Source organism: Emys orbicularis, chromosome 6 (assembly GCF_028017835.1).
Source record: "Emys orbicularis isolate rEmyOrb1 chromosome 6, rEmyOrb1.hap1, whole genome shotgun sequence".
Taxonomy (NCBI): domain Eukaryota; kingdom Metazoa; phylum Chordata; order Testudines; family Emydidae; genus Emys; species Emys orbicularis.
In genome coordinates, this window is record NC_088688.1 from 115,836,728 (window position 1) to 115,862,263 (window position 25,536).

Sequence of the window (25,536 nt, forward strand, 5' to 3'; positions counted from 1 at the left end):
ACTGTGTCTAAAGTCAATTGAACTTCAGCACCTTACTTCCATTTCAGAAATGTAATGTCATCTACTTTTAGTTCTTAATGCCATCTGAGAAGCCAAGCAGTAAAAATAGTTTATGAATTATGCCTTTTTTAATAGGCAAACTGATGAAACATGTATAATGATAAATTGGTGACACATTAAAATGATCTCTGTATCATTGGGTTAAGTCAGCATAATTCTAACAATAGTTTTCCTGATGAGACGCTGGCAGAAGGAAGCCCAACAGCATGAGACATTTTGCAGGGACTCTACAAAAGTGTATTATGTTTTTATTTTTAAGATTGACTTGAAAAATTTTTTTTTTAAAGATAAACTTTAATTTGTGAGAGTAATTATGCATGTAATAAGGTAACTATGCATGCACACAGTAAGTAATGGTCATTCACATGTATAATCTTATTTTCATATGAAATTGTAGTAACTGCACATATGTATTAAGTACACAATGGCATACCTTACTTTTTTCCTATTAGAAGTCCTAAATATTTAGATTGTAAAATACATTTTCCTATAAGAAAATGACAATCACATTTTGGACATTAGCTATTTGACAGTATCCCTTTTAAGGTCAGAAGAGAGGATATTTTAGAAAAATCTATTATTCTGAAGTGTTGTGTCTTATGTCTCAACTAATGAAACTGAGTTTGAAAATGAGTAGTTCACAGAGCAAACCCATCCTATAAAAAAAAGTTATAACAAGGGCTTAAGTAGTAAAGCAACAATGGCTTTGCCTAGATTCCCAGTTACTAACATAGTTCTTTGGCAAGGAATCTCTAATCATGGAATATCATTAACACACTACATTTACAGAAGCAGATTCCTGACTTTTTTTTTTTTTTTAGGGGAAGGAGAAAGGAAAGGGGAGAAGACAGATAGATAGCAGCACGCAATGCAGATGCATCACTTAGCATAGTACACCATGTAGCACATTGGCAAAACCTGAAAAGCTTCTGGGGAATCTGAAAACTACATCCAACAACTCAGATTATTCAAGTAAGAAATGCTCTGAAAGCAGGTAAAGTACATTTCCCAACTTCCTGCTGTTCTTTATCTTCTGTATGCAAAGCAAAACAAGTGGACTGAGAGGTGAGTGTGTTGGTGTGGACGAGGGAGATTAGCATCTCACTGAACCAGAGTTTGTTTTTCCATCAACACAGTTATTCCTATTAGCTAACAGCCACATTGATTCCTGAATGAAGTTATGCTGAACATATGACAAAGGTAACATGAAAAGAAAGTGTATCTTGAAGTTTGGCTATATTCCAGGGGTTATTTCCAAAAAGAACAGAGGCACAGGTGGTCTAGTGTTTTAATGTAGCCTTTGTTTTTATTCATAAAAAAACAGGAGCAGATTATAAAAAGAAAGGTTGGCAATGGCTGTGCAAGTGTAAAACCTAATTTTCCTGTTTTGTTTTCTGAAAGAGCTCTATTACGTTGGGTCATTAAGCACTGAAATGCATGATGGTTCAACATAGTCAGTGACAGAAAATCCTGGTTGGCACTTATATACGCAAAACAGCTTAAATAATGACCCTGTTTTAAAAGCAGCATTCTTCAGATCAGTTTGGCTTTACAATCCACTAAAAGGCAGCACTCTGGCTCCCAAGGATAATGCTGTACAGTACTCCTTCATCTTTAGTTTCTTTTTAATATCCTTTTAAATGCATCATATAAAGTAGCAAAAAAGCTTCTGGTGAAGTTGGAATGGGATGGGGAGCAGGGAAGGTGTTTTTCACACCAGCCCCACACATAGGAAAGAAGACAGAACAAAACAAAACAAAAAACAAAAACAAAAAAAAGAGTTAAAACTGTCCTTCCAGTTTCTGTTTCACAAAAGGCAGTGCCCTCCATAATGGAGAGGACAAGAAGTATGGTTTTCCATGACAACACTGGGAAATACTGATAACAGGATAAGGAGGGACACAAAATTGAAGAGAAATGGTGGGGAAGCTGTATGATCTCTCTAAAGAGTCAATATAAAAGCCTCCCTTTAAATCAGTTTAAGCCAGAACTGTGGCAAAGTTTACAGAACAAACCCAAAATATCATAAAAACTACTGAAATATTTACTTTCACTGTAAACAACAAAAAAGGCTCTTCTGAAGTGTGCTTCCCTAACTGAAGTGACTTTCCCTCGAATACTCCCTCCCCATTTCGACTGGATTGTAGTGTAACTTGCTTTCAGTCACTTCATTCGAGTGCAAGACTGTGCTTATCAAAAAGGGAAAAATGGTGTTTACATTACTAGCTTTCTTTCAGCAGCATACAGGATCTTTAAAATGTCATTAGTACATCACGTTCTTGTACACTAGTGTAGAAGGGTCTCCCAAAGATAAAGGAATGTAGACCAGGTTTGATCTTCTCAGCTAAAGCCATTATTATGTTAAGATCGCCCTCTGCTGTTAAGTCAAGGTCTATTTTTAAGCTACGGAGAGACTTAAAAGGCTTTTTTCCTTTCTGCCTGCAAGAGTAAAGAGAAAAACTGTTACAACATAGAAGGATTTCCTAGTGAACAAGAAATCCCCACCCCCTCCCTTCTATTATCTTTTTACTTACGTATCATCCTCTATGTACTTTATAAGAGTTAAGGCTTTTCTATGAAGGACTAGCAGAAACTGGGCAAGGAAAGTACTCCTCAGAGACAAGCCAGGTTTCAAATGAAAGACCTGATAAAAATTACAGCAGAAAACTAAATTACATGCAACTCAAGTTTCATTCCAGGAATGTGGAAAACTAAAACACCGAACTAACATATATGTAACAGTTCCTAATTGTGCTAAAGCAAATGTATAATCATGAAAGGATACATTTTGGACAGATGCAATAAGCTGTTCTGCCATTCTATTAAGACAAATCATGTTTTTGCTCTTTTTTTTTACATTACTTGAAATGGATCAGACTTGAGTGATTATACAGTGCTGCAAGTTCAAGCAGTATTATACAGCAATAGGGGGTGTGCCTTGTTCTTCACAACTGTGTCTAGTATTTTCAGTGTTACATAGTACTGTAAATTAAGCTTGCAGTGTTTAACAGCCATCTATTTGTATTACACGGTTACATAGGCAGTGTTGTTGTAGCTGTGTTGGTCCCACTTTGTCTCTATTACACAGTCAGACATTTTAAACCGACACCAATTTCTAATCCTACACGTGGTTGGGTAACAATCCCATGCTGAAAGGTACTTTCCTAGGCTGAGTGCACCTGGGATTCTACCCCCCCCACACACACACATATTTTCACCCCCCAATAGTCATTCCTGAATGCAGTCCCTCCAGTAAAGTACTTTTCAGGAAAAGACCACAGCTCAACAAGAATGGCATGTTGGCACTGTACATACTCAGTATTATATTACTTTTTGATTATTATAGTCATAGAATGACAGATATTTTACAGGAACCTGTAATTAGCAGGTCATTACATTTCTGCACATGTTCAGAGGAATCTCTCTTGTACTACTATTGTTGTGTTTTCAAATAATGCAGGGAAGGATCTATTTGTGTTAAAATATTTGTTATATGAGAGTAGAGAATTGTTTTTCATCTTTTGCTCATTCTGAAAGAACAGCTATTACCTGCTCCAGGAAGGCTTTTACTAATGTATCACGATGCAGGACATCTTGAAAAACATTCCTGTGAAGAGACAACAAAGAAAACATGACATAATGTGATAAGGAGGCACTAAATATATTATATTGGTGCCTGGTAATAGCATTATAGTTAAGGGTATGACAGAATTTAAAACAAATTTAAAAAAAGTCAGTTTTAGTGAATTATGATATGGGCTTTATTTTAAAAAAGTTACTATAGAATATGAAACCGAACTTTTTCAGCCCAGATGCGCTTAACAATAACCAGGTAAGCCAATGTCAGCTGTAAATGTACTTAGCTATATAGCATACTTATTTATTATTATTCAACCATATCAGATTGGATGGAATGTTATCAGGAATTTCATTGGGATGGAGTGCTAATGAAATACTGAGCAACAGGTACTACTTCTGAAGTGTTTTTAACCTCCTATAACCCATTCCCCAAGAAGAAAACAAAGGCTGTTTATCCTGATTGAGGAAAGCATTTGCTGAATAAAACAGAACTGTATTTTATAAGAAAAGGTCTGACAAAATGCAACTACACTGTTATGCTGTCCTAAGCAGTATAATTTTGAAAGTATAAGGATAGTACATACAAATCAGGAGTGACGCTTTCATCTGTATGGATAGTGATATCCTGAGCCATCTCTTCATCTGAATTGGCTCTCCAAAATGCTGCCAGCTCGGACCTCATGTATCGCCGTTGATTATAGATATGTTCATGGCAAGGGGGCATCTGCTTCACTGTGTTGACATCCACATCTATATGTGTAGTAGGATATGGAGCATACATTACTTGACGGAAGGGCAACACAAAGCTTCCAGTTGCATCCTGTTACAGCAAAAAAGAGTTAGAGAAGTCTCCCAGTTACAAAAAAATACCGGTATTTGAAACAACATTAAAGCACCAGTCTTAAGTTTAAAACAACGTGTTTAAATGCATTTCATTTTTGAGGTGTGTGTGTTTATAATTCTAGTTAAACCCTGTTGTAAAACAGGGTGATTGTTTAAAGTAACAGTATACACATAAAATATCAATTTTTGGAGGGGGTGTTGGAAAATAGTGATGTGCACATCACTGCATTGTTTCAGGACAGTCTTGTTGCTGGTAACACCCTTCCAGCAACTCCCTCGCACCAAATGGCACACCGTTCTCATGCTGCATGATGCTTGACATTAAAGTGAGTTACAAAGCCGTATGCGAAAGGAGAACAGCAACATTACAGCCATGAATGCAGCTTTAAATGAGCAAATACCCTACCAAGTGAATTGAACAGAGGTCAGGAGAGAATACCATAGAGCATTATACAATATTTATCATGCAGGAAGCATGACAGCATTTAACTTTAGCCTTCTAAATTTGAGAAGTTTGAGCATGCACAAGTTTTTTTTCTTAAAAATATTTTCAGTGCTGAGAACATCTTCACTCCTTGTAGAAAAGCTTTAGAAAGTCTCTCAACACGTAAGTAGGTAGCATATATAATCAGCATTTGAAGTTAGGAACCCTCCACCCAAGTGCACACTTGCTACTGAGAACGAAGAACTACTTAGTCTACCTAGTTAGGAGGCAAACAGATTGAGCTTTTATTTGGTTTTGATAAAAGGCATTGTCCCCCGTCCCCCCCCAACGATATTGGTACCGCTAGGTAAATACAATAAAAGTTAAATGTAAAAATGTGGCTCCCTCGGGTCCCTACTCCTCTCCAACAGAAGTCAGAGTGGGCAGGCAGGGACAGAACATTGGCTCCATCTTCCGAATGTGTTGGCCAGCACAGGTTCCACAATCTGTCCCTCAACGTCATATCATTTAGCTATAGTTTATCATCATCTGTCAAATTTAGTCTGAAAGCTCCTTGGAACAGGGGCCTTGTAATATTATTTGCCTATGAAGCACCATCCACTCCTACAGCCCTTTGTAAATATTTTGAAACTATTTTTCATAGTATGCTGGAGTGCTGGAGTCTAACATTCTTTTCTCCGAGTCTGATTTAGCTAGCATATGCAAATTTTAAACTCTTGCCTGTATGGGTCTAGGATCCCCCAAAAGTAGCAAATCTATAGATTTATTCCCAAAGTGAAGGAACAATGACAAAAACTATTCCTAAAGGGAACGGACAGTACAGAGGAAAAATTAGCTTGAAATTTTTGCATCCCCAGAAACAGCTTTAAGCCATGGAATATAGGTAATAATGTATTACTTGTATTACCATAGCACCTAGGAGCTCTAGTCATAGACTAGGACCTCATTGTGCTATGAACTGTACAAACATCAAAGAAAAAAGGATAGTCCCTGCCCCACAATGCTCACGCTCTAAGTAGAAGACAAGACGCAACAGATGGATACAGACATATAGGAGAGAAGTCATGGTTATAATACTGGCACCAGGAATCAACAAGTGAAGAGGAAAAACTTCTTAAGACAACAATATATTTAGGTATTTTCAAGTTAAGATGATTATATTAAGAAATTGTAGGTTTCTGGATACTGGAGAAAAGAATTTAGAAAAAAAAAAAATCAGAAATCACAATAAAATTGCCTTACCTTAAGCAAGCCTTGAACAAAGAGTCCTGATTCATATTTGAAGGAAGATTCATTTCTACAGAGTCTGGAACACTTCCGTTCTGATGGAGTAAGAAACAGACACAATGTCCTCACTATCTGCAATACAAAAAGCGTTGTAAAAAATAGGCAGATGTATAGTAAAGAAAGTTTTGAACTTAGAACATAATACAGTACAGATTTCAAATAAGTGATTATCCAAGAAGTTCACCACACATTAGAAAAAAGAATGCTACAATAATGTCAAATAGTTACATACTGACATCTAAAAGTAGAGGTATTAAAATTAAACCACATTCCTCAAGACTACATATTAAATGAAAATAACACAGAACAAATATTAAACGGAACATCTAAGGTGGCATAGTTTAATTGTTTAGAGTCAAGAAACACAGAAGTTTAGGTTACCACGGCAACATCAGTTTTGTTCATGTTGTACATCCAGTATAATTTTTATGATATGCTTTAATAAGTGTTCTAAATGCTCTTACTCAGAAGAGGAGAAAAAGCATGGTCCATGCTGCAAGGAAACATTCAGTGGAAATAGATAATGAGCAGTTGAATGACACAATGAAATAGAGTAGGAAACCAATGATTTGAGTTGTTCAGCAAATGTCTTGCTCAAAAGATGCTCTTGCTGTAGGAACTTTGACAGCTAATACTTACGTCAGAAAATGCAAAAACCTGCTTTAATGATGCAGTGATAGGTGTTTTTGCATTTTCAGAAAGACTAATAAAAAAATCACTAAAGCAGACTTCCTGAAGGCATAAGTATATGTTTATTTTAAGCACTCCATCTAGCTGCACCATTAACAGAAACATAGTTCGAGGAGAGAGTATTTAGAAGCGCTGCTGTAGTTGTTACACAATATGCTCTTAACCTGTTTTCAGACATGCATTTCCCCAGCTTCTTTTCTTTTTAAAAAAAATACTCTGTATGCACAGCACGCAATTAAGATGCCCATAATTTTTTCCACTAATTTAGACTTCTTTTGCCACAATAATGCACATTTCATGATATACGTACATTCTCCTGCTTCTACAACCCCAAATATTCAGCAGCTTTTGTCTGAGAGCTCAATCATTTTATTTTTTCCTCTCTTTAATCTACTTCTCATTGAACTGATCAGAGATGCTCTAAGTATTAAGCGGAAAAAAAGAGCAACAGCTCTTTACTAATTAGTTATTTTAAGTATCGTGTTTAGAATACATACATATTTTATCTGAACAATTTACATATAGATTATTATTTAATATTCCAGTATTGCCTAGGACTCCCAGTCATGGAGCAGGACCCTATTGTGCTAGGCACTGTACAAACTAATAAGATGACTCTACCAGCCCCAAAGCTTACTATAACCATGTCCTCTTGTTGTAAGCATATTATATTAATATTAGTGAGTATTATACACACCCACTTAAGAGACTGACTCCCAGAACTAAAAAGAAGTCTTACAATGAAGGAAAGTTCAATCTTGTAAAATAAATTGGAACTCAATAAGAGGCGTACCATTAATTCGAAGCATAATCAAATAAAAAGACTGCATATGGGTTTCTTACATATAAACGGAGTTCTACAGAGCCACACTGCAGTGTCATGCCATAGTTTCATGAGACAAACAGTAGCAGTAGTAGTAAGTATTTACATTACTGTCGAACCCAGAGGCCCCAATACAGATTGAAACCCTATTGTGCTGGGTGCTGTAGACATACAAAAGACAACCCCGGCTCTAATAGCAGTGGTACAGGTTGCAGTCATTAATGGCACATCTGCCTCACACCTAAATATTCTAGGACTACATGTTACTACAAAGTCCTTCTCAGCTCCTCTCTGACTTAAAGGTGCATATTAAAGGCCCCCCTTTTGGCGGAAGGACAGAGAGGCAATTCATCTGGAAAATTCAATTTACTGATAAAGATAGCTTTATTTTCTCCATCATGAGTTGCCTCTGCAATTCTCACTGTAGGAGATTAACTAGCAGTATTCACACTACAGGGGGTGGACTGAAGAATGGCTTAATTAAATAGGAATCAAAGGACAGTCCTTCTGACCCAAGCATCTGATATATCCCAGATGAATGTAAGAATAATGTTTTGTGAAAGTGTGAATTCAACTCCCAGCATCAACCTGCTATTTTAAGAGACACCTTTCTAATAGAGACACAAGGTGAGTAAATTAATATCTTTTATTGGATCAACTTCTGTTGGTGAACATGACAAGCTTTCGAGCTACATGAAATTCTCCTTCAGGTCTGGACGCCTTTGTGTAGCTCCAAAGCTTGTCTCTTTCACCAACAGAAGTTGGTCCAATAAATGATATTACCTCAACCCCCTTCCCTCTCTAATATACTGGGACCAACACTGGCACATCATCATGCCAATAACCTTTCTAATAGGGACTCTCAATACATTTAAAACTGGCACATCTGCATAACTGTAACCAATTTGTACATACAAATCCATTCAGAAAGCCTCAGAGTTAAAAGGGCTTCCTCCATTTCATTTTTCCAAACACAGCTGAACAGGTTTTCTAAAAGTATTATTCTTTTAAATATGTAGATATGCAGGGTGGTTTTGATTTAAATCATTAGTCAGGAAGACTCGATTTAATCATGGTTTTCTACATAAAAGTGCATTCTTGTTGGTTGTTATAACCTTAATACACATTTTTCACAACTCAGAGATAGATGTAGGTTTCATTTTTAGAAGGTACACACTATACATTTTTAAACAGTGATTTAGTTTGAAAACTTTTTTAGTTTTACAGCTATATCAGAAAATGAATGAGTGTTTGGTTATTTAATTTACCAAAGGTAATTGAAGCAGATATTTATGAAGTCATTGGGAGATGAACTATCTCCAATTCAACAGGTTAATCATTAATATTTGGAGGATTTTCTTGCCATGCTGTATTAGAAGGAGAACATCACCAGACAAACATTTAAATTGTTTTAACTAAAACAACAACGTTAAGTATTCTGGATTTTTTTCTTCAACAGCAAACATATAATATTTTTAAAAAAACAAGCATATGTCCCTTGCTTCTCATATTTATCTCCAGACTTCTTCTCCTTGTCTGGATCTATTCCGCCCCCAACAATCTTCTATTCATTGAACTTTTTGAAACTTTGCACTTTTAGAGAGAGGTAAGGGATTGACTCTGTGTACACAAATTTGCACCGGGACAACAGAGTTGAGGTCTGTTATTTCTCACCTCTATATATTATTTATTTATGTAATAACATTTTTGCTGTTAACAAGCATGTTACCTCTAGAGAGACAAATCCAGTTTGAGAACTGCAAAACTAAGCATCTCTGACGGTATCTTCGAGACTAAGCACTGAGTCCCATTGGGTAGATAGAAAAATTAACCTAAATAATCTATACAGAAGCCTCTGAACCCCGTAAGATTGAGTCCTTAATCCATGAACTATTGGAACTCATTTACAAAACCTCTCAAACATTACATGAATATATTGTCTCACACTACAGAATTAGAATTTATAATTCCTATTCCATGATGAGATATCTTTGACCTATAATGTATCTTAATTAAAACTATCTTTAGATAAAATGCTTTTTGAGGAAGAAACCTATAAAAAAAAATCCAATTGAAATAAAACAAATCCGATTTTTTTTTAAAATCATGGATTTTTATCCACCCTGTAGCTGTATAATCACCTGACAAGTTAGTAGGCTTAGGAAGAAACAGTTACTTACTGTAACTATGGTTCTTCTAGATGTGGTGCAGACATGTATTCCATTTAGGTGCGCATGCGCCCAGCCCACCAGAACTGGATAAATGTGCCTAGCAGTACTTGTAGAGAGGTGGTATTGGTGCCTCATGGCTGTAGGCCCTCCCCCGGCTACATGAGGTGGTACCACCCCAACCCTCCCTCCGTTCCTTTGCACCTGTCTTTTTTTCAAAAAGTGGTAGGTGTGGGGAGAAGGTAGTTTGCCATAGGAGTCTGCAACCAGTTATTCTTCTGATTAATGGTAGCACCACTGAGAAGGCTGTCTTCAGAGAGAAAGCATAAAGAGCATTATCCTGATATTCCTGGCCTTCTGCCTTAGTCCTCTTCCGTTAAGAAGGCATTCAGCCAATGCTTCCTATACTTTCTGATCGTGGAGGTGTAGGTAGCATAAAGCAAGCATCCTTTTGATAAGTTAGTTCCACAGACACTCCAGACAGCAAACATGCCAATCTACCAACGGACATCTTGCTATTGCAGGACTCAAATTTTATAAGTTTGCACCTGCACTTTGGATCTTTCATGTCTCCACTGAAACCCAGAACCTAACTGAGTTTACTGACCAAGTCACTAACATAATTCAGTTAGTCTGTTTTATTTTTTACATTAAAATATTTAAAATGTGTCATTTATTTATGACTAAGGCTATGAGGATCATGGGGAAACTGCAGCACAGAACAGAAGTGCAAGGAGAAATCAAAGAACTGATTGTGGGAACTTAGAAAATTTGCATCTTACATATGCATGAGTGACTCATAATAGTTTGGTGCTCATTAGATATTGTGTAAAGGCAATTTGTGATCCAGAAGCACAGCAAGTTTTACTCTGCAGTTGGGTATTCAATATGATAAAATTATGCATAGATTCGTTTATTTAGATAATATCCATTGCAATAGCTAAAGAGCTAAATGTTAATCCAGATGCCATCAGTTTATGCATATGGCTAATAAAAAAAAATCTAATCCTAAAAACTATAGCCTCATTTTCCATAATTTCATATGCACAATAAAATAAATTAGTTGCTAAGAACTGTCAGAATACAAATGATAAATTATTTTTCATACTCAATTGCCAACAACCATACAAATAAAAAAGTTCAATAGCAATACAGTGCTGCTCCCGCCACATCAAATATATTTCTGGGAAATATAACATTTAACTGAATAATATTTCACTTTTCATTAATTGCCACTTTTACATTACTGCAGATAATCTGCTGACAGTCCAAATACAATAATCAGAATCCAATTTTGAGAATTATAAAATGCATTTACCTTATTAACTTTCTCTGCACTGCTACCTATAACCACAGAGCAACCACAAGTCTGCAGGTGTGAACTTATGGCACTGCAAATTAAAATGAAATACAGATTAATAAATACAACAGACTACTCCAAAACAAGTGCTTCAACATAATTCTATATGCAGAAATGAAAAACAAAACAAAAAGAAGCAGGCTTCAAACAGTCTTTTCTTTACTTACATTACTAAACCTTTGGATTTTCATAACGTCTAGATTTTAGTACGATTCATTTAAGAAATAGGAATCTGTTTTTTTAAATATTACTATGAAGCCATCCTGGCTGAACTGAATTAAGTTACTGGAAGGCTAACTTAATTATGGGTTTAGTGTCTAAGAGTATAAGGTAATTTATTTAAGATAAGCAAAAGTAAAACTATACCTTCAAATTAAGGGAACTTGAATTATACTGTGATTAAATAGCTTTCATTGGTAAAAGAACATAGGCACTACAGTAAGGTTCTGAGTCTTGCTTCTTTCAATTACTAAACACATCAGGGCTTTGATCCCACAAGCATCTGCTACCACATATCTCAGTACAAAAAACCAACAACAAAAAAACCCACCACCACTTCAGGATCTAAGGTAGTACACAACACTGAAGAGTTCTTTGTATGTATGAATATACTTCTGCAGTTGCATTTTGGAGTTCCACAAGGACGCATGACTGTGCTTAATTTACACGGTCAGAATTATTATAGTCACTTTGTCAAGTCCAATTTTTATTCAATGAACAAAAAAATCAAAATATATACTGAAGCCATGATAAGTTTAAAATTTTAATTTGGCAAAAGCCAGGAAGCTCCCCTATTCCTCAAGGGCATAACTGTGAGTAGTGCAGCACAAGATGCTCAGCTGAACAGGCTATATGCAATGTGTAGCTCTGGTGCATACACCATGTTGGTTTACTGAATCAGTTATAATGCAGCTATTTAGTAATGAGAATATACAGTGACCAAGTGCTATTCTCTGTACCTATATCTTAATCAAAAACAAAAGAGCGAGGTCCTGTTATTTGTTGTATCAGAGCCATACTAATAGAATGCTGCATTAACACAGGATCAATTTCTTTTGATGTGTCTTGGTGGAAAGCAATTCACCTACAATAAACCATGTAGGATATGCTCTCAATGTAAAATCGTGCTCTATAAAATCATGACTGGTGTGGAGAAAGTAAATAAGGAAGTATTATTTACTCCTTCTCATAACACAAGAACTAGGGGTCACCAAATGAAATTAATAGGCATCAGGTTTAAAACAAACAAAAGGAAGTATTTCTTCACACAACGCACAGTCAAGCTGTGGAACTCTTTGCCAGAGGATGTTGTGCAGGCCAAGACTATAACAGGGTTAAAAAAAACTAGATAAATTCATGGAGGATAGGTCCATCAATGGCTATTAGCCAGGATGGGCAGGGATGATGTCCCAAGCCTGTTTGCCAGAAGCTGGGAATGGGTGACAGGGGATGGATCACTTGATGATTACCTGTTCTGTTCATTCCCTCTGAGGCACCTGGCATTGGCCACTATCGGAAGACAAGACACTGGGCTAGATGGACCTTTGTCTGACACAGTATGGCCATTCTTATATTTTTCTAAAAGCTAACTTGCCTCAGGATTGAAAACCTAAATAAATCCTTGCAACAAAGTGCTTTATGAACACTAAATGCTATGAAACTGCTAGGTATATGAACACAGTCACTATTTGATTTGTGTATTGGGTGTTTGGTGCTGTACAACACAGTGACGGTTCTATGAGCTAGGGACTATCTAAATTCACCAGGCAATTACACAGAGATGTTTTGAGGAATGACAGAAGATCAATAAACGCCCCCATTAAAGATGGGAGTGTGTTATGTGATTTCGTAACACAAGAGACATTTGTGTACTGATTTACTAACGGTTAACTATTTTTATGTTAAAGAAAATGGAAGAATTAAACATTCTGAGTACAGAAAAATGTGCATGACATTTATGGATTTGTCATTCTTTATCTGTGACTTTAACCCATGACTTTTCCTAAACTTCCTATGACATAACCACTACCTGACTTACTGTGTTAAGAAACTCAAAACCCTTTGTCTATGTCCCGCCTGAATACTTTTATCGCTTAGGCAGACATATAAAGAAGCGATACAAGCGCTAACGTCTCCTCACCCCAAATTAACTCTTAACCACCAATACAACTAGCCTTTGAGGAATTGGATTTTTAAAAAACTATTTTGACATATACTGATGTTTATTTTTAACCATTTTTTCTATTTAAAATTTCACATTGGTGGGAAATTATGGGGAGAGGGGTTTCAGACAATTATTTAATGACAAAAGATATTGAGATTCAAAAAGTTAAAGCTTTGTAACTGGTAAAACACAAATTGTCAACATTTCATGTCAAAATATACAAAGCAAATATCAAATCAAATGCTTGCAAGCTCTGAAGCAGCATTTTTCTTACTTGCCTATCTGTAACTTTGATTATCATTGATAGACAGATTTTTTTGTTGCTTTGTGCATATCTGGAGAAATCAACATTTACCAATAAAAATCTAATCCTTCCAAGCCTAAAAACAACCAATTAAGAGACACTGGCATCATTTACTTTTAAAGTGGTTTCACAACAGCATAAAACAGAGAACAAGACCGTACTTGAGGAGAAAACCTTCATGGCAACTGTCCCCAATGTCATCATCATTTAACACTGTGTCACTTATCTGGAGTGGAAAGGAACAGAAAGAAGGGTTAGATGACGTGGTGTAACAAGCCACATTAAAAACATTTTATTTTGGATTTTTAAGGATATGTGGTGATAGCTTAAGTGACTCCTAGACAATCTCAGTTTCACAATTGTGAGGAATCAAGCATGTTTAAGACTCACAAAAATACAGCTCTTCCTGTTTTAAACCGTTAACCTCTGAAGGAGGTCAACAGATATTAAGAGACAGAAAAGAGTAATGATATCATCTAATCCATTTCCCCCCACCTCAACCACCACTGATATCGTTCCCAAGAGTATATTTTTAGTGCTTCAATCAAAATATTTTAAACTGGCCCAAGTGATGGTGTTTCCTCTCCTGTCCAGGGAAGGATTATTCCACATTCTAATAGATCTCACCATTAAAACTCTTTCCCCTAATATTAATTTTATTTGATGACATCCTTTCCTTTCCCTTTTTAAAAAGCGTAATACAGTTGACAGCCAATTTTGCTAAGTGTTGATCAAAAATTATTGCTACTGCTCAGATATTTATGAGAAACTGCTATTAGCAAAAATACCATTTAGGAGAGTTTCCTGTGCCAAACAGTTAAAGAGCATAATGACTTATGGTATCAATGATTTATTTTACCAAAGGCAGCATTAATGAGAGTGGCATAGTTGCTTCCTTTTCAAAATGCAGCAAACATAAGGACTTACATTTATTTCTTCTGGAACACTGTGTGATTTCATAGATGAAAGAAGTTCCATTACAGGAATAACTTCTCCCGTCAGCATTGGAATGATGCTTTGGCCCTGTGCAAAAATAACATGTTGTGAAATAAAAGCATAGCATGCAGTATAGAAAGCTACTAGTAACAGAAATTTTTAACACTAAAGACAGAATAATTTTAGCTTTTTTATTTTTTGGTGGGGAGGGCGGCAAGACCACAAGACTAGAAGGGAGCAGGAAATTGATACATATGTTTTTCATATATACATACTTTTTCAGTTTTGCTCATCAAAAATAGCCAACTGGAAATAAGCAGCTGACCCAGTAACAAGAATGTTTATAATTAGTTTCAAGGCTTTTATTCTAAATACCCAATCAATTTGGCTTGACTTGGACAGGATAGATCTAGAGGTAGGTGACTGTATCATAGTGTATTAGATGTAATTATCAGTAAGTATTATATTTCTAAAAGTACATGTTTTGGAGACAAGGAGACAAACAGATAGAGGCTCATTAGCTAGATTAGCATCGGAATCAAATGATGATTTCTCTGATCTTATACTTTGCAACAAGCTCTAGGGTTGTGCTTTCACATGTATTGCTTCAGAAACCAAATTCTCTTTGTAATCTCAGCCATGAAGTCTATAATGACTTCTCTCTTGGACAGTTACAAGATAATAGTTACCAAGCATCAGTTCTCTGATCCAGCTGACTAATGACCTAGCAAAAACCTACCCATGAGTAAACAAGGGTAGAAGAGTATAAATGTAAGGAAGCTGCTACCTTTGGAGAACATCATGTTCGAGTAAGTGGCCTCCCCATTTCTGAAAGGTAATATTCTTCACAGAGTTCCACTTTACCCATAAAGCGACGGGATATAATTTCCTTCAATTTGGTCATAGCTTCCACCATCTTATCTTCACAAAGACTGCCTCCTGTGCATGGCAGCTCACTCTGCTAGTCCAAAAATATCTTCCTGGATCCCAAAAATAAACAGCAGTACCGACTTCTAAAGTCACCAGTTCCAGTAATAGCTTTCTGATGGTATGCCATATGCATCAGTCAGTCACTCTTACCTGATCCTCCATTCTCTCCGTGCTTTCCAAGACAATCTTCTGGAAATGTTCTTGCCTCTCCTGAGCAAGAGAAGCAGTTAATTTTCACACAAGTTATAAAAGCTCCAGTATTTGGCTATAAAATTATGCACCCATCAGTCAACTGGTAAATGTTCTTCCCTGTAGAGTCACACTTCTTTGATTCACATTTTGATGTTCAAGGCATTTTCCTTTATAGAGCTATTTTGTGGCAAATATTACCCCCCCATCACCCGCCCTCCCCATAAACCTCTAACTTGTGGGGGGGGGGGGGGAAGGAGGAGGGAAGCTGAAATAAAACAAAAATATCCTTCACTCTCTGATCACGAAAATACCAGATGGATCGGTCTCAGTGGAAATAAAGATGCTAAATTCAGCTATGCTGATTTTTACTTATTTTTTTCACTGCAAAAGGAGTAAGTTGTTCCAGCTTAACAAAACAAGGGAAAAATGCAATCTTCAGGAAGAGGAAACTTATTTGCTTTTGGGAAGGGGATTTGTTCCATATCTTGAGATACTGGCAGATCTTCAATACATTAACTGTTCTAGAACTAAATATTGCAGACATCCATGGAAACGTCAAGGTACTTCACCACAGGATACACAAGAGGTCACACCAAAAATTCAGCGAGAACTTTGGTAGCGTCAAGTCATCAGAACCTCAGTAGTGAATGATGATGATGAACGTAATCATTTACAACAATTCAGCATAATATGCTATGAAAACTTGGCCCTAATGAATGGCATAGTCAGAACAACATTATAGGCAATGAATATTTTGCACGCTCCAGAGATGTCTTCTTATAGAAGCTGAAGTGTTGCCACATCTTTCGCAGGTTTACTCATTAATCTCCTGTGACTGAGCTACTCAAGGCTGATCAACTGCAGAACAGAAAGCTTACATACCTCCTCAGAATAGATGAGGAAGAAACAAGTTAGAGTAGATTTCCTCCTGCCAATGATAAAACCTAAATGAATCTGAAACAAGTGCCTGTGAAAAACAACATTGGTGCTATACAGATCCCTTAAAGGCACTTCCCCTCCTTGACTTGGGCTCCAATGAGAAATAACTTCCTTGACAAACAAGATTCTTGGTTTTAAAAAAATTTCAGTCTTCATGTAGTTGAAACTGAACAAATTACTAGAATCCCTTTTCTCTTTTGAAATACAGCTGCTAGGAATTATTGGACAAACACATAAAACTTCAAATATCTAGCTTTGTAAAAGCTAAACAAGATTCTAGACCTATTTGGAATGACTTCTAAACAGTTGCTTGTCTGTCTATGTCCAGCATTCTAAACATTGCTCTGCATACATCTGAATCTAAGTGGATATGCCAATGCAGGATGCTATTTCAAATTTGTAGCGAGTTTCTGCCTCCTAATACAATCTGGTTTGAACTGCTGATCATCCTAGGACAGAACTCTTGAAAACCTGGAAGACATGGTATCTGGTAGGAATGCCAACGCACACTGGTGGCATCAATTAAGGCAAGACTTCAAGACATTTGTTTTCCATTTTAACCTGGCATGTTGGGTTGATTGATAACTGATGTAGAAATCTGCCTTTGTTCCAAGAGACACAGTATTACACATTTTCCCATTTTAATAATATTTAAATTTCATATTATTATGCCCAGAAACTGTCAGACACTGATATCTAAAATGTATACAATGCTATATTTGTAATCTACATTTTTAGAGCATCTATCACTGAGGTGTCTCTATTGCGGGCAAGGACTGAGCTGGGATAGAGATAACGTATGTAGAAGGGCTCATAACTGCTCAAGAAAAAACACAGATAAATAACTTTCTTTCAGAGTTTAGCACTCTGCCACTGACTGAGCCTGTCTGTTCCAAGAACAGCTGGTGGGAAAACAAATAAATAAAGTCAAAGATCTCACAACTAGTTTTTTGGGGTTGACAGAACATTTTCTGCAAGTTCCAGTGCAGCTACAATTCCAGGATTTCATCATGAAAATCTTTAAATCTGTACATCAGGAAACAAATAAATGACTGCTTCCAAAAATGAAGTGTCATGTTGAGTTTGATCATTTTGCCTCTAAAAGGTCAAAGCGTAGAACAACACAAAATGAAGAAAAGATCTGTCCACAAGCACAAGACCATGATAAACATAACTAACCTATGGTTGTTACAGAATTAACTGCTCAACAACATATTTGAGTTTTAGGACATAGGACTGGGCATGAAATATTTGTGACACTGCCCTCATCTAGAGAAAATGAGAGTTTAAATACCTATTCTTCCTTTGTAAAGTATGACAAAAATATCAATACTAAACATGCTGGAAGACAAGTTTTCACAGGGTTATCCTATGGAATCAATAAATTGAGTACTCTGACAAAATGGGAATTAGGAGATAAATTACTTGAGTCTCCTACCTCAAAAATAGAATCAAATAACTTTTAAGAGGTGCTCTTTTATAAAATATATATATTTTTTATTGTCTAGGTCCTAGTACACAAGATAAAACTAGAATTTCCCCCCATCAGATAGACACTTTAAAACAACATCAAAGCTTACCACTTTTTCAAGCAAAATTATAAGATGCTTATTAGCTATGAAGCATTGGGATTCTCTTGCACAACAGAATTATACTGAAACTTTTACTGTATAAAGATAAAGCAGCTTTTTCTTTTTTTTCTAAAACACATTCAGTCTGCAAAGAAGCTTTTACAGCAAGATCAGAACTGAGTTATGTAATCCTTGAACACAATTTGATTAATAAAATTGCCTTTGGGATTCCAAATGAACTGTTCTTGCACTAAGTGGGAACTTGTGTCTTGAATCCTTGCTTTTTGTTATGAAAGTGTGTTTTTTTCATTTCCCTTGGTTCTGTTACTTTTATGCAATGTTCCTGTTTTAGTCTAAAAGTTCATATTTTCTTGTCATTTTAAGTACTTACGTTAGTCATCAATATGTCTCAAAAACCCTACGTGCAGGATGTTAATACTCTGTATAGGGATTCAGCTTACTCAGCTTTTCCTGTTTTGGGATCAAACACACCGACAGCATCTTTCCAAAAGGTGTTAAGGACGTACAGATCCAAGTACCTTTAAAGGCTCATATACATTTTCCTAGCTGGTGCTTCAGTGCAGCATATGGAAATTACACAGGGTTTTGTGTGCCCACAGTGTTTTATTTTATAAAAATAAAAGCAACACAATTTTTATCATAAGCATGGGGAGGTAAAAAATGTTTCCATAGGAGGCTAGCATCAACTGAATAGAACTGTAGGGGACCTCAGGCAAGTCGTTACCAGCCCTGATAGGAGTTGCATGCGCTCAGGTGCAAGCCCTGAATTTGGTAGCATTAGGATCAATTTTTAACATACAACTCCAGCAGTTGTATTGAGGTAGAGATTTTATTTATAGATCTAAGATCAAGTTTGTTTCTTGGATTGTTATGTAATGTGACTCAGAGAGACTGTTGCCTTTACAAAACATATACTTATTTTCTATACAATGATTAAAGGTCTTACAGGTTTTTAACATTTGGTTGCAATAAAGAACAAACCTACCTTATGCATCCATATTCTTCCTTTCCTTATAATATGCGTTAACCTATCAACACACACTCTGTGAAGAGGAAGATAGAAGCCAAGTTCACTTTGTGGAAGTATAATTGATAGTCCATATGTACTTCTGTCCCCATTCCAGTTTCCATCAAAGATTAATGACACAATAATTACTCCTTTTTCTGCCAAGACAAAAAACTTCACATCTATTGCTCCACTCTCTGCATTCCTAAGTATTTCCCCATTCAATGTGTGATTTGCAAGAAAAGTTATTTCTCCATCACTGAGAAGCATCTGTTCCGTCTTTGGGGCCCAGATGTGTCTGACTCTAGGTCCAAGAATATTGTCCCAGTAGGCAAAAGTAGCAGCTAGTAATGGTGAGTCCCCATTCAAGGAGATCTGTGTCTTGGCAACTGCAGGAGAAGGAGGTGGACAGAGAGCTGACATGACTGCTTCTTAACTGTCACATCATAGAGATTTTTTCCATCACCTAGAAAAAAAGAGTTTTAAAAGAGAAAAGAGTGGGATTAGCACTGGTTATTTGTTTGCCCCTTTTCTTCTTCACTAAACAGATGACAGACAAGTTTTGATTTCTACCTTACGCATTTGGGATTCTATTCTAATCTCCGTGTATGGATGAAGTCTACAAGCGCACTTTTGATTTAAGTATAGTTGTGTGCACAAGTCTGTTACATACGAGTGGGATAATAAAATAAATCCTGTGTTTGAATTTAAAGACCTAATTGTTGATTAAGGCTCTTTCAATTCCCTATATGAATACACTAAAACCAATTAGTATACATCAAATATGAAGCTACAGCTAATTTTTGAGAAATTACATATATCTTGAATATTTTCATGAAACTCACAAATCAAGTTTATGTGCCAGACACTTAATTTACAGTGTTGATTTCTCATTAGAAAGCTGTAAATCTTGACCATTTTGTGTTAATTTGTAAATGATATCTAGATACTATGACAACAAACGGACAATTTATAATGCTATTTAATAAATACAGATACCACATACTATTATTAACGGATAGACTTGGTATGATCTTGGCATACATCATCTCCCTGCCCCACACACAAACAAAAGAATAATGAAGTTAAAATCACCATTGATTTAGTGAGGAGCCACATCTTCCCCATATAAGAAAGAAAGGTCCTTTCTGAGCAGAAACCTAACACTCAACCACTAAAGCATCTCTCTTGAATCAGTTACATAGTTATCTACATCCTGCAATTTCTGCACATGAGCATCAATTGCTAGTGCTGTTTATAATGTGCTGCTGAAGAAATTTCTTCCACAAAAGTCAGATTGTTTTATTCATCGCTGCAAAAAATATAATAAGTGCTTATACACTTAAAAAATAGCACATTTGCTTAAGTATTTTCTGTTCCTGCACTGAGAACCATGCAGGCAGATCTATGAGTCCTTGCAGTTTTCAGAGCATGACTGGAGCTTAAAAGAAGAAAAACATTCATTTAACAAGTTCAAATTCTTAAGACAGAATACATAGCGTAACGACAGATGCACTTCTTAGATCGGGGTAGGCAACCTACGGCACATGTGCCGAAGGTGGCACACGAGTTGATTTTCAGTGGCACTCACACTCCCCGGGTCCTGGCCACCGGTCCAGGGGGGGCTCTGCATTTTAATTTAATTTTAAATGAAGCTTCTTAAACATTTTAAAAACCTTATTTACTTTACATACAACAATAGTTTAGTTATATATTATAGACTTATAGAAAGAGACCTTCTAAAAACTTTAAAATGTATGACTGGCACGCAAAACCTTAAATTAGAGTGAATAAATGAAGACTCGGCACATCACTTCTGAAAGGTTGCCGACCCCTGTCTTAGATACTGGTGAGACCCTATTGCCTCACCCCCAAAAGTGTCAAACTGTACATTTCTCAAAATGTAAATAATTTTAGGAAATACAGACTTGTTTATAGCTGGACTACATATACATTTGAGGTGTGCAAGAGATAAAGCATATATTCAACTGCACCATTCCGCATAGAGCCTGCAAGAAAGACACCAGCATATTCCAAAGAGAAAACTAAAGACTCTGAAGTTTAAGGTTGCTTGCCACAGAACTTGAATTGGGATTGAGGGGAAACAGATATTTTTGCTGATACAGACTAACACGGCTACCATTCTGAAACCTGTCACAATGGAGAAGAACTCAAGATAGCAGGATATTAGCAGTACTTATAGAATATTGACAGTACCAACCCTAGGCACTTATTAAATTACTATTGAATTTTTTTCATTCTTAAAGCACAAGACCCTGAGTTATCCGGGTGCTGACTACTGACTCTTTTTCAAACAGCTCTAGTGCTTTCTGGTTTTAGTGACTTATGCAAATTTCAGAACGTTTTTCTCCTTCATCCTACCATCTACAATCAGATCCGTTTTATTTAAAACATAACACTTGGGTGGCTTATTATCATTACACCTGGCTGAAAAAAAAGATACCTTTTCACAAAAAAAGGTTTCTGACCAGCTCTAGTTGTAATATTTTTGCACTAAGCTGTATATTAAACAAAATTTGAACTTATCCCAAGTGTTTGTCTCTTCCCCCTACCCAATGTTTGTCTACACTTGAAATGCTACAGCAGCACTGCTGTAGCTGCACCACTGTAGTCCTTCAGTTACTCCTGAGGGCATTCTGTACCAAAAAATTAAAAATTCTGCACACAATATTTTGAAATTGTGCAAATTTTATTTATCAAATAAATTTGGAAGCTCCAGCATGGCATTGGGGAGCACAGGCCACTGGCTGCACAGAGGTGGGAGATCATTGTGAAGCTCCCCATGAGGCACGGACTCAGCTGTGAGGCTGCACCCAACCCTGTCACAGCGCAAGGACTGGGCCTGCCCCAGAAACACCCAAGGGCCATGCCCCTCTGTGCCAGGTACACCAGGTGTGGGCAGGGAGGCTCAACAAGGCAGGATCCAAGTGTGGAGGGATTGAGGTGTGGGTTGAGAGGGTTCTGCGTGGGGCAATCTGGATGCGGGCAGCTCAGTGCGGAATCCAGGTGCAGGAGGGATCTGGATGCACAGGGGCTTGCTGGGAGGTTCTGGGTGTAATGGTAATGGGACTCTGCAGGGGTGTCCAGATGCAGCTGGTTGGGACTTGGTGGGGTGGGGAATCTGGGTGCAGGTGACTTGTCTGGGTGGTCCAGGTGCAGGGGGAGTGGGGCTCATGGGTGGGGTTTCTGAGTGTGGGGGGTGACGCCTGGCAGGAGGGTCTGCGTATGAAGGGGTCTGGATGCACGGGAGTTGGGTGAATGGGGGAGCAGCTCCCTGTACAGGGGGGATCTGTCCCCCCTAGAGCTGAGGAGTGATGGGTGCAGGAAGTGGGAGTGGGGCGAGTTTGCAGAGCTTCCTTCAGCCAGGGGGGAAAATCTGGGGGTGGATCTGACCCGGCCCCAGATGCTGTGCAAGGGAAGAGGAAGTTCTGTCCTCCCCAGCCCTAGCAGCTGAGCCCGGTGCAGAGTAGGAGCCACCAGCCAGGTCTTCCCCCATCCCTCCTCCTGCTCCACAGTGATTTACCTCTCTGCCGGCTGCCCTGGGCCCCCGAAACATACTGCTGGGGAGAGTCGCATGACGGCTCTTGTGGCTTCCCTGTCAGAAAGTCATTTTTCTGCGGGGAAGCAAAGAAATCTGAAGTGGGACATAAACTCTGTGGATGCACAGGAGTAATTCAGTGTACACCACCTACGCCAAAGGGAGGGATTCTCCCACTGGTGTAGGTAATCCTTCTCCCCAAGAGGGCATGTGAAAAATCCGCAACCCGATTGACACAGTTAAGCCAATTTAATTTTCTAGTGTAGACCAGGCCTCTATCTGTATCTGGGAGTCTCTTCCTCTCTGTATTCCACTGTCTATTTTCATTTATTCTACAATAGTAATTCCATCTCTCCATTCCACTCCCTTTTCCTGTGTTGTGTGCACTTTGCCTTTCAAGCTCTCCCTCTAGTTTTCCCAAAAAATCTCCTCTCTTTTCTCATAGCCTCAATCTCTTCATTTTCTAAAAGAGCGTACTGACTTAAATAAAAGCAATTTAAATCACCGATTTTAATAATTCTTTAAATAATCAATCTTAATTCGGTTTTGCGTTTGTATGTTCTTTCTTTAGGAAAATAACTATTTAGTCTCACTGGCTGGTAACTATTAAGCCATGTTGATTAAAAACTAAATATAGCCTTTGCTCTAAACTTGGTGCTTCTTAATGTTAACCAGGATACGCTGTATTTATACACATTTTAAGTTATTTAACATAACTTACATTTATTCATAGTCTTTTATACATTATTTTGTTAGAAAATGGTGTATGATGCATTTTTTACTTGATTAAATTCTCTACTTTTATGGAAACTCAAATCCATTAATTTTTTTAAATGCTGTTTTTGTGCATTTTAAGTGTACCGGATACATAAGAAAAAAGTTTATCGAAACATATTTTGCATTTAAAACTAACATTTATTAAACAAAGGAATTATTAGCTGCTGTTGGTGAACTGAATTGATTGTTTCTGTTCATCATGTCCTCCAAGATTTTAGAACTATTAGATCTCATCCTTATACCCAATTTTTATTCATAGACTGGAAAACAAGTTTTCTTGCTTCTTCAACTCACAATTGGTTTCTTAATAAACTAGTCATTGAACTACTTGAATGAACTGAAATGAAGAAAATAGTCTCTCTGTACCAGCAGAAGAGGCTAATGCTGTCAAAAAACTGGCGAGTGACTTTTGCCAGTTCTGTGGTTTGACTTTCTTTAAAGCACAGCAGCAAACACATACTGCTTAATATTATTTTTTGTATTTAATTTAAATTTTAATAGATTGTAACTAGCTTAAGCCTTAACATAGGTTGTCAATTTCAAATTTAACTTTAAGTTAAATAGAATTTAGATTTAACTAAAAACCAGTTTATTTATTTTTTAAAGGAGCGACGCTACTGAGTTATCCAGCCTCTCCATTCCAACAGGTTATTTTGACTGGAGTGAAATCTGCAAAGCTCAAGCAAATGCTTACCCAACAAGGAGAAGAAAGGCACCACAGCACAAAAGGAGGAAGAGGTGTGAAAGTTGTTACTGCACAGCCTGTGAGACAGATCCCTCCTTACCCCAGGCTCAAAACCACAGAAACATGAAAACATAAGCTACCAAAAGCAATGACACACTTTACTGGAGAAGGCGGCTACTCACTGCACTGGGGTGGTGGGTAATGGCCACAGGAGGGCACCAGAGCCATGCCCCACTAATACCACCACCCACCTCTTCTGTGTCTCACTTCACCTCTAGAGCTCGATGCACTATGCAAAGGAGGCCACGATCACAACCCCTGCTTCTCAGGTGGAGAAACTGAGGCACGGGCGGGTGAAGTGAGGTGCACAAGGTCAAGGTCACCCACCAGGCTAGTGGCCGAGCCAGGGACAGATCCCTGGTCTCCCGTGCCCCAGTCCAGAGCTTGGTCCACCGAGCCCACACAGCCACCCCCACCTCCCCGTATACGGCATCCCCTCCCCCTACATACCGCCCCTCCCCCCCGGCTCTCGGGTGCAGCCCCAGCTGCGCGATGAGCCACCTGGCTCCAGGCCCCGCCCGCTAGGAGACTCCCTCTGTCCCTGACGGCAACGGCCACAACGTCTCCCCTCAACCGTTGCGGGGGAGACTGGCCCCAGTTATTCGCCCGCCCAGCCCCCAGCCTCACCTGCGCAGCCGCACTCCCCGCAGCCGCCCGCCGCGCGCCGGAACCGCCACACTGTACGGACAAACAAGCCACGCTCGCCTCGCCGCCGGCCTCAGACAAATCCCCTCGCGCATGCGCCTCCACCCCCCTTCTCCCCCCGCGGCCCCGTCTGTCTCGCTGGCGCCCCCGCGCTGGCAGCAGTGGCGCGCGAGGCGGGGAGAGAAACCAGTCCGTGCACGTGAGCGTGCTGCTGGCACGGCCCAGTGGCAACATACGTGTACGGAGGCGTCTGTGGCTGCAGGGTCATGGGGGAAGGAGGAGGTTACGTTGTAGCACTGATTTTTGCAACCCCATAACTTCCAGCCCCTGCCCACCGTAAAAACATGTTAGCTCATAATTCACTAAAAAGAACGGGTACTTTTTACTTGCCTCCTGGATTTTGGCATTAGGGGTCAGGTCACATTTTCAAGCTTTTCTCGCTGTGCCTTTTTCTTTTTCTAAAATGAAAATCCCATGTAATCCTATGCAGCA

The 25,536-nt window shown here is 38.1% G+C and overlaps 1 protein-coding gene across 1 annotated transcript; it reads right to left on the minus strand.

The window, feature by feature from the left end:
* Positions 1–1,929: 1,929 nt before the first annotated feature.
* Positions 1,930–25,076, minus strand: C9orf72 (C9orf72-SMCR8 complex subunit). The gene is made up of 11 exons (XM_065406491.1): positions 25,027–25,076; positions 19,298–19,784; positions 15,740–15,799; positions 14,651–14,746; positions 13,885–13,949; positions 11,214–11,286; positions 6,170–6,286; positions 4,224–4,459; positions 3,610–3,667; positions 2,595–2,704; positions 1,930–2,499 (listed from the first exon to the last, which is right to left on the minus strand). Exons 2-11 carry the CDS (start codon positions 19,739–19,741, stop codon positions 2,313–2,315), a joined length of 1,446 nt encoding a protein of 481 aa, XP_065262563.1. The 5' UTR covers positions 19,742–19,784; positions 25,027–25,076; the 3' UTR covers positions 1,930–2,312.
* Between the last annotated feature and the right edge of the window lie 460 nt (positions 25,077–25,536).

Coding starts and splice junctions, on each gene's coding strand:
- C9orf72 (XM_065406491.1), bottom strand. CDS start 19,741: ATGTCAGCTCTCTGTCCACCTCCTTCTCCTGCAGTTGCCAAGACACAG. Junction 4,460..6,169: donor TTGTTCAAGGCTTGCTTAAG/GTAAGGCAATTT, acceptor TTGCTGTAACAG/GATGCAACTGGAAGCTTTGT. Junction 3,668..4,223: donor GAAAGCGTCACTCCTGATTT/GTATGTACTATC, acceptor GTCTCTTCACAG/GAATGTTTTTCAAGATGTCC.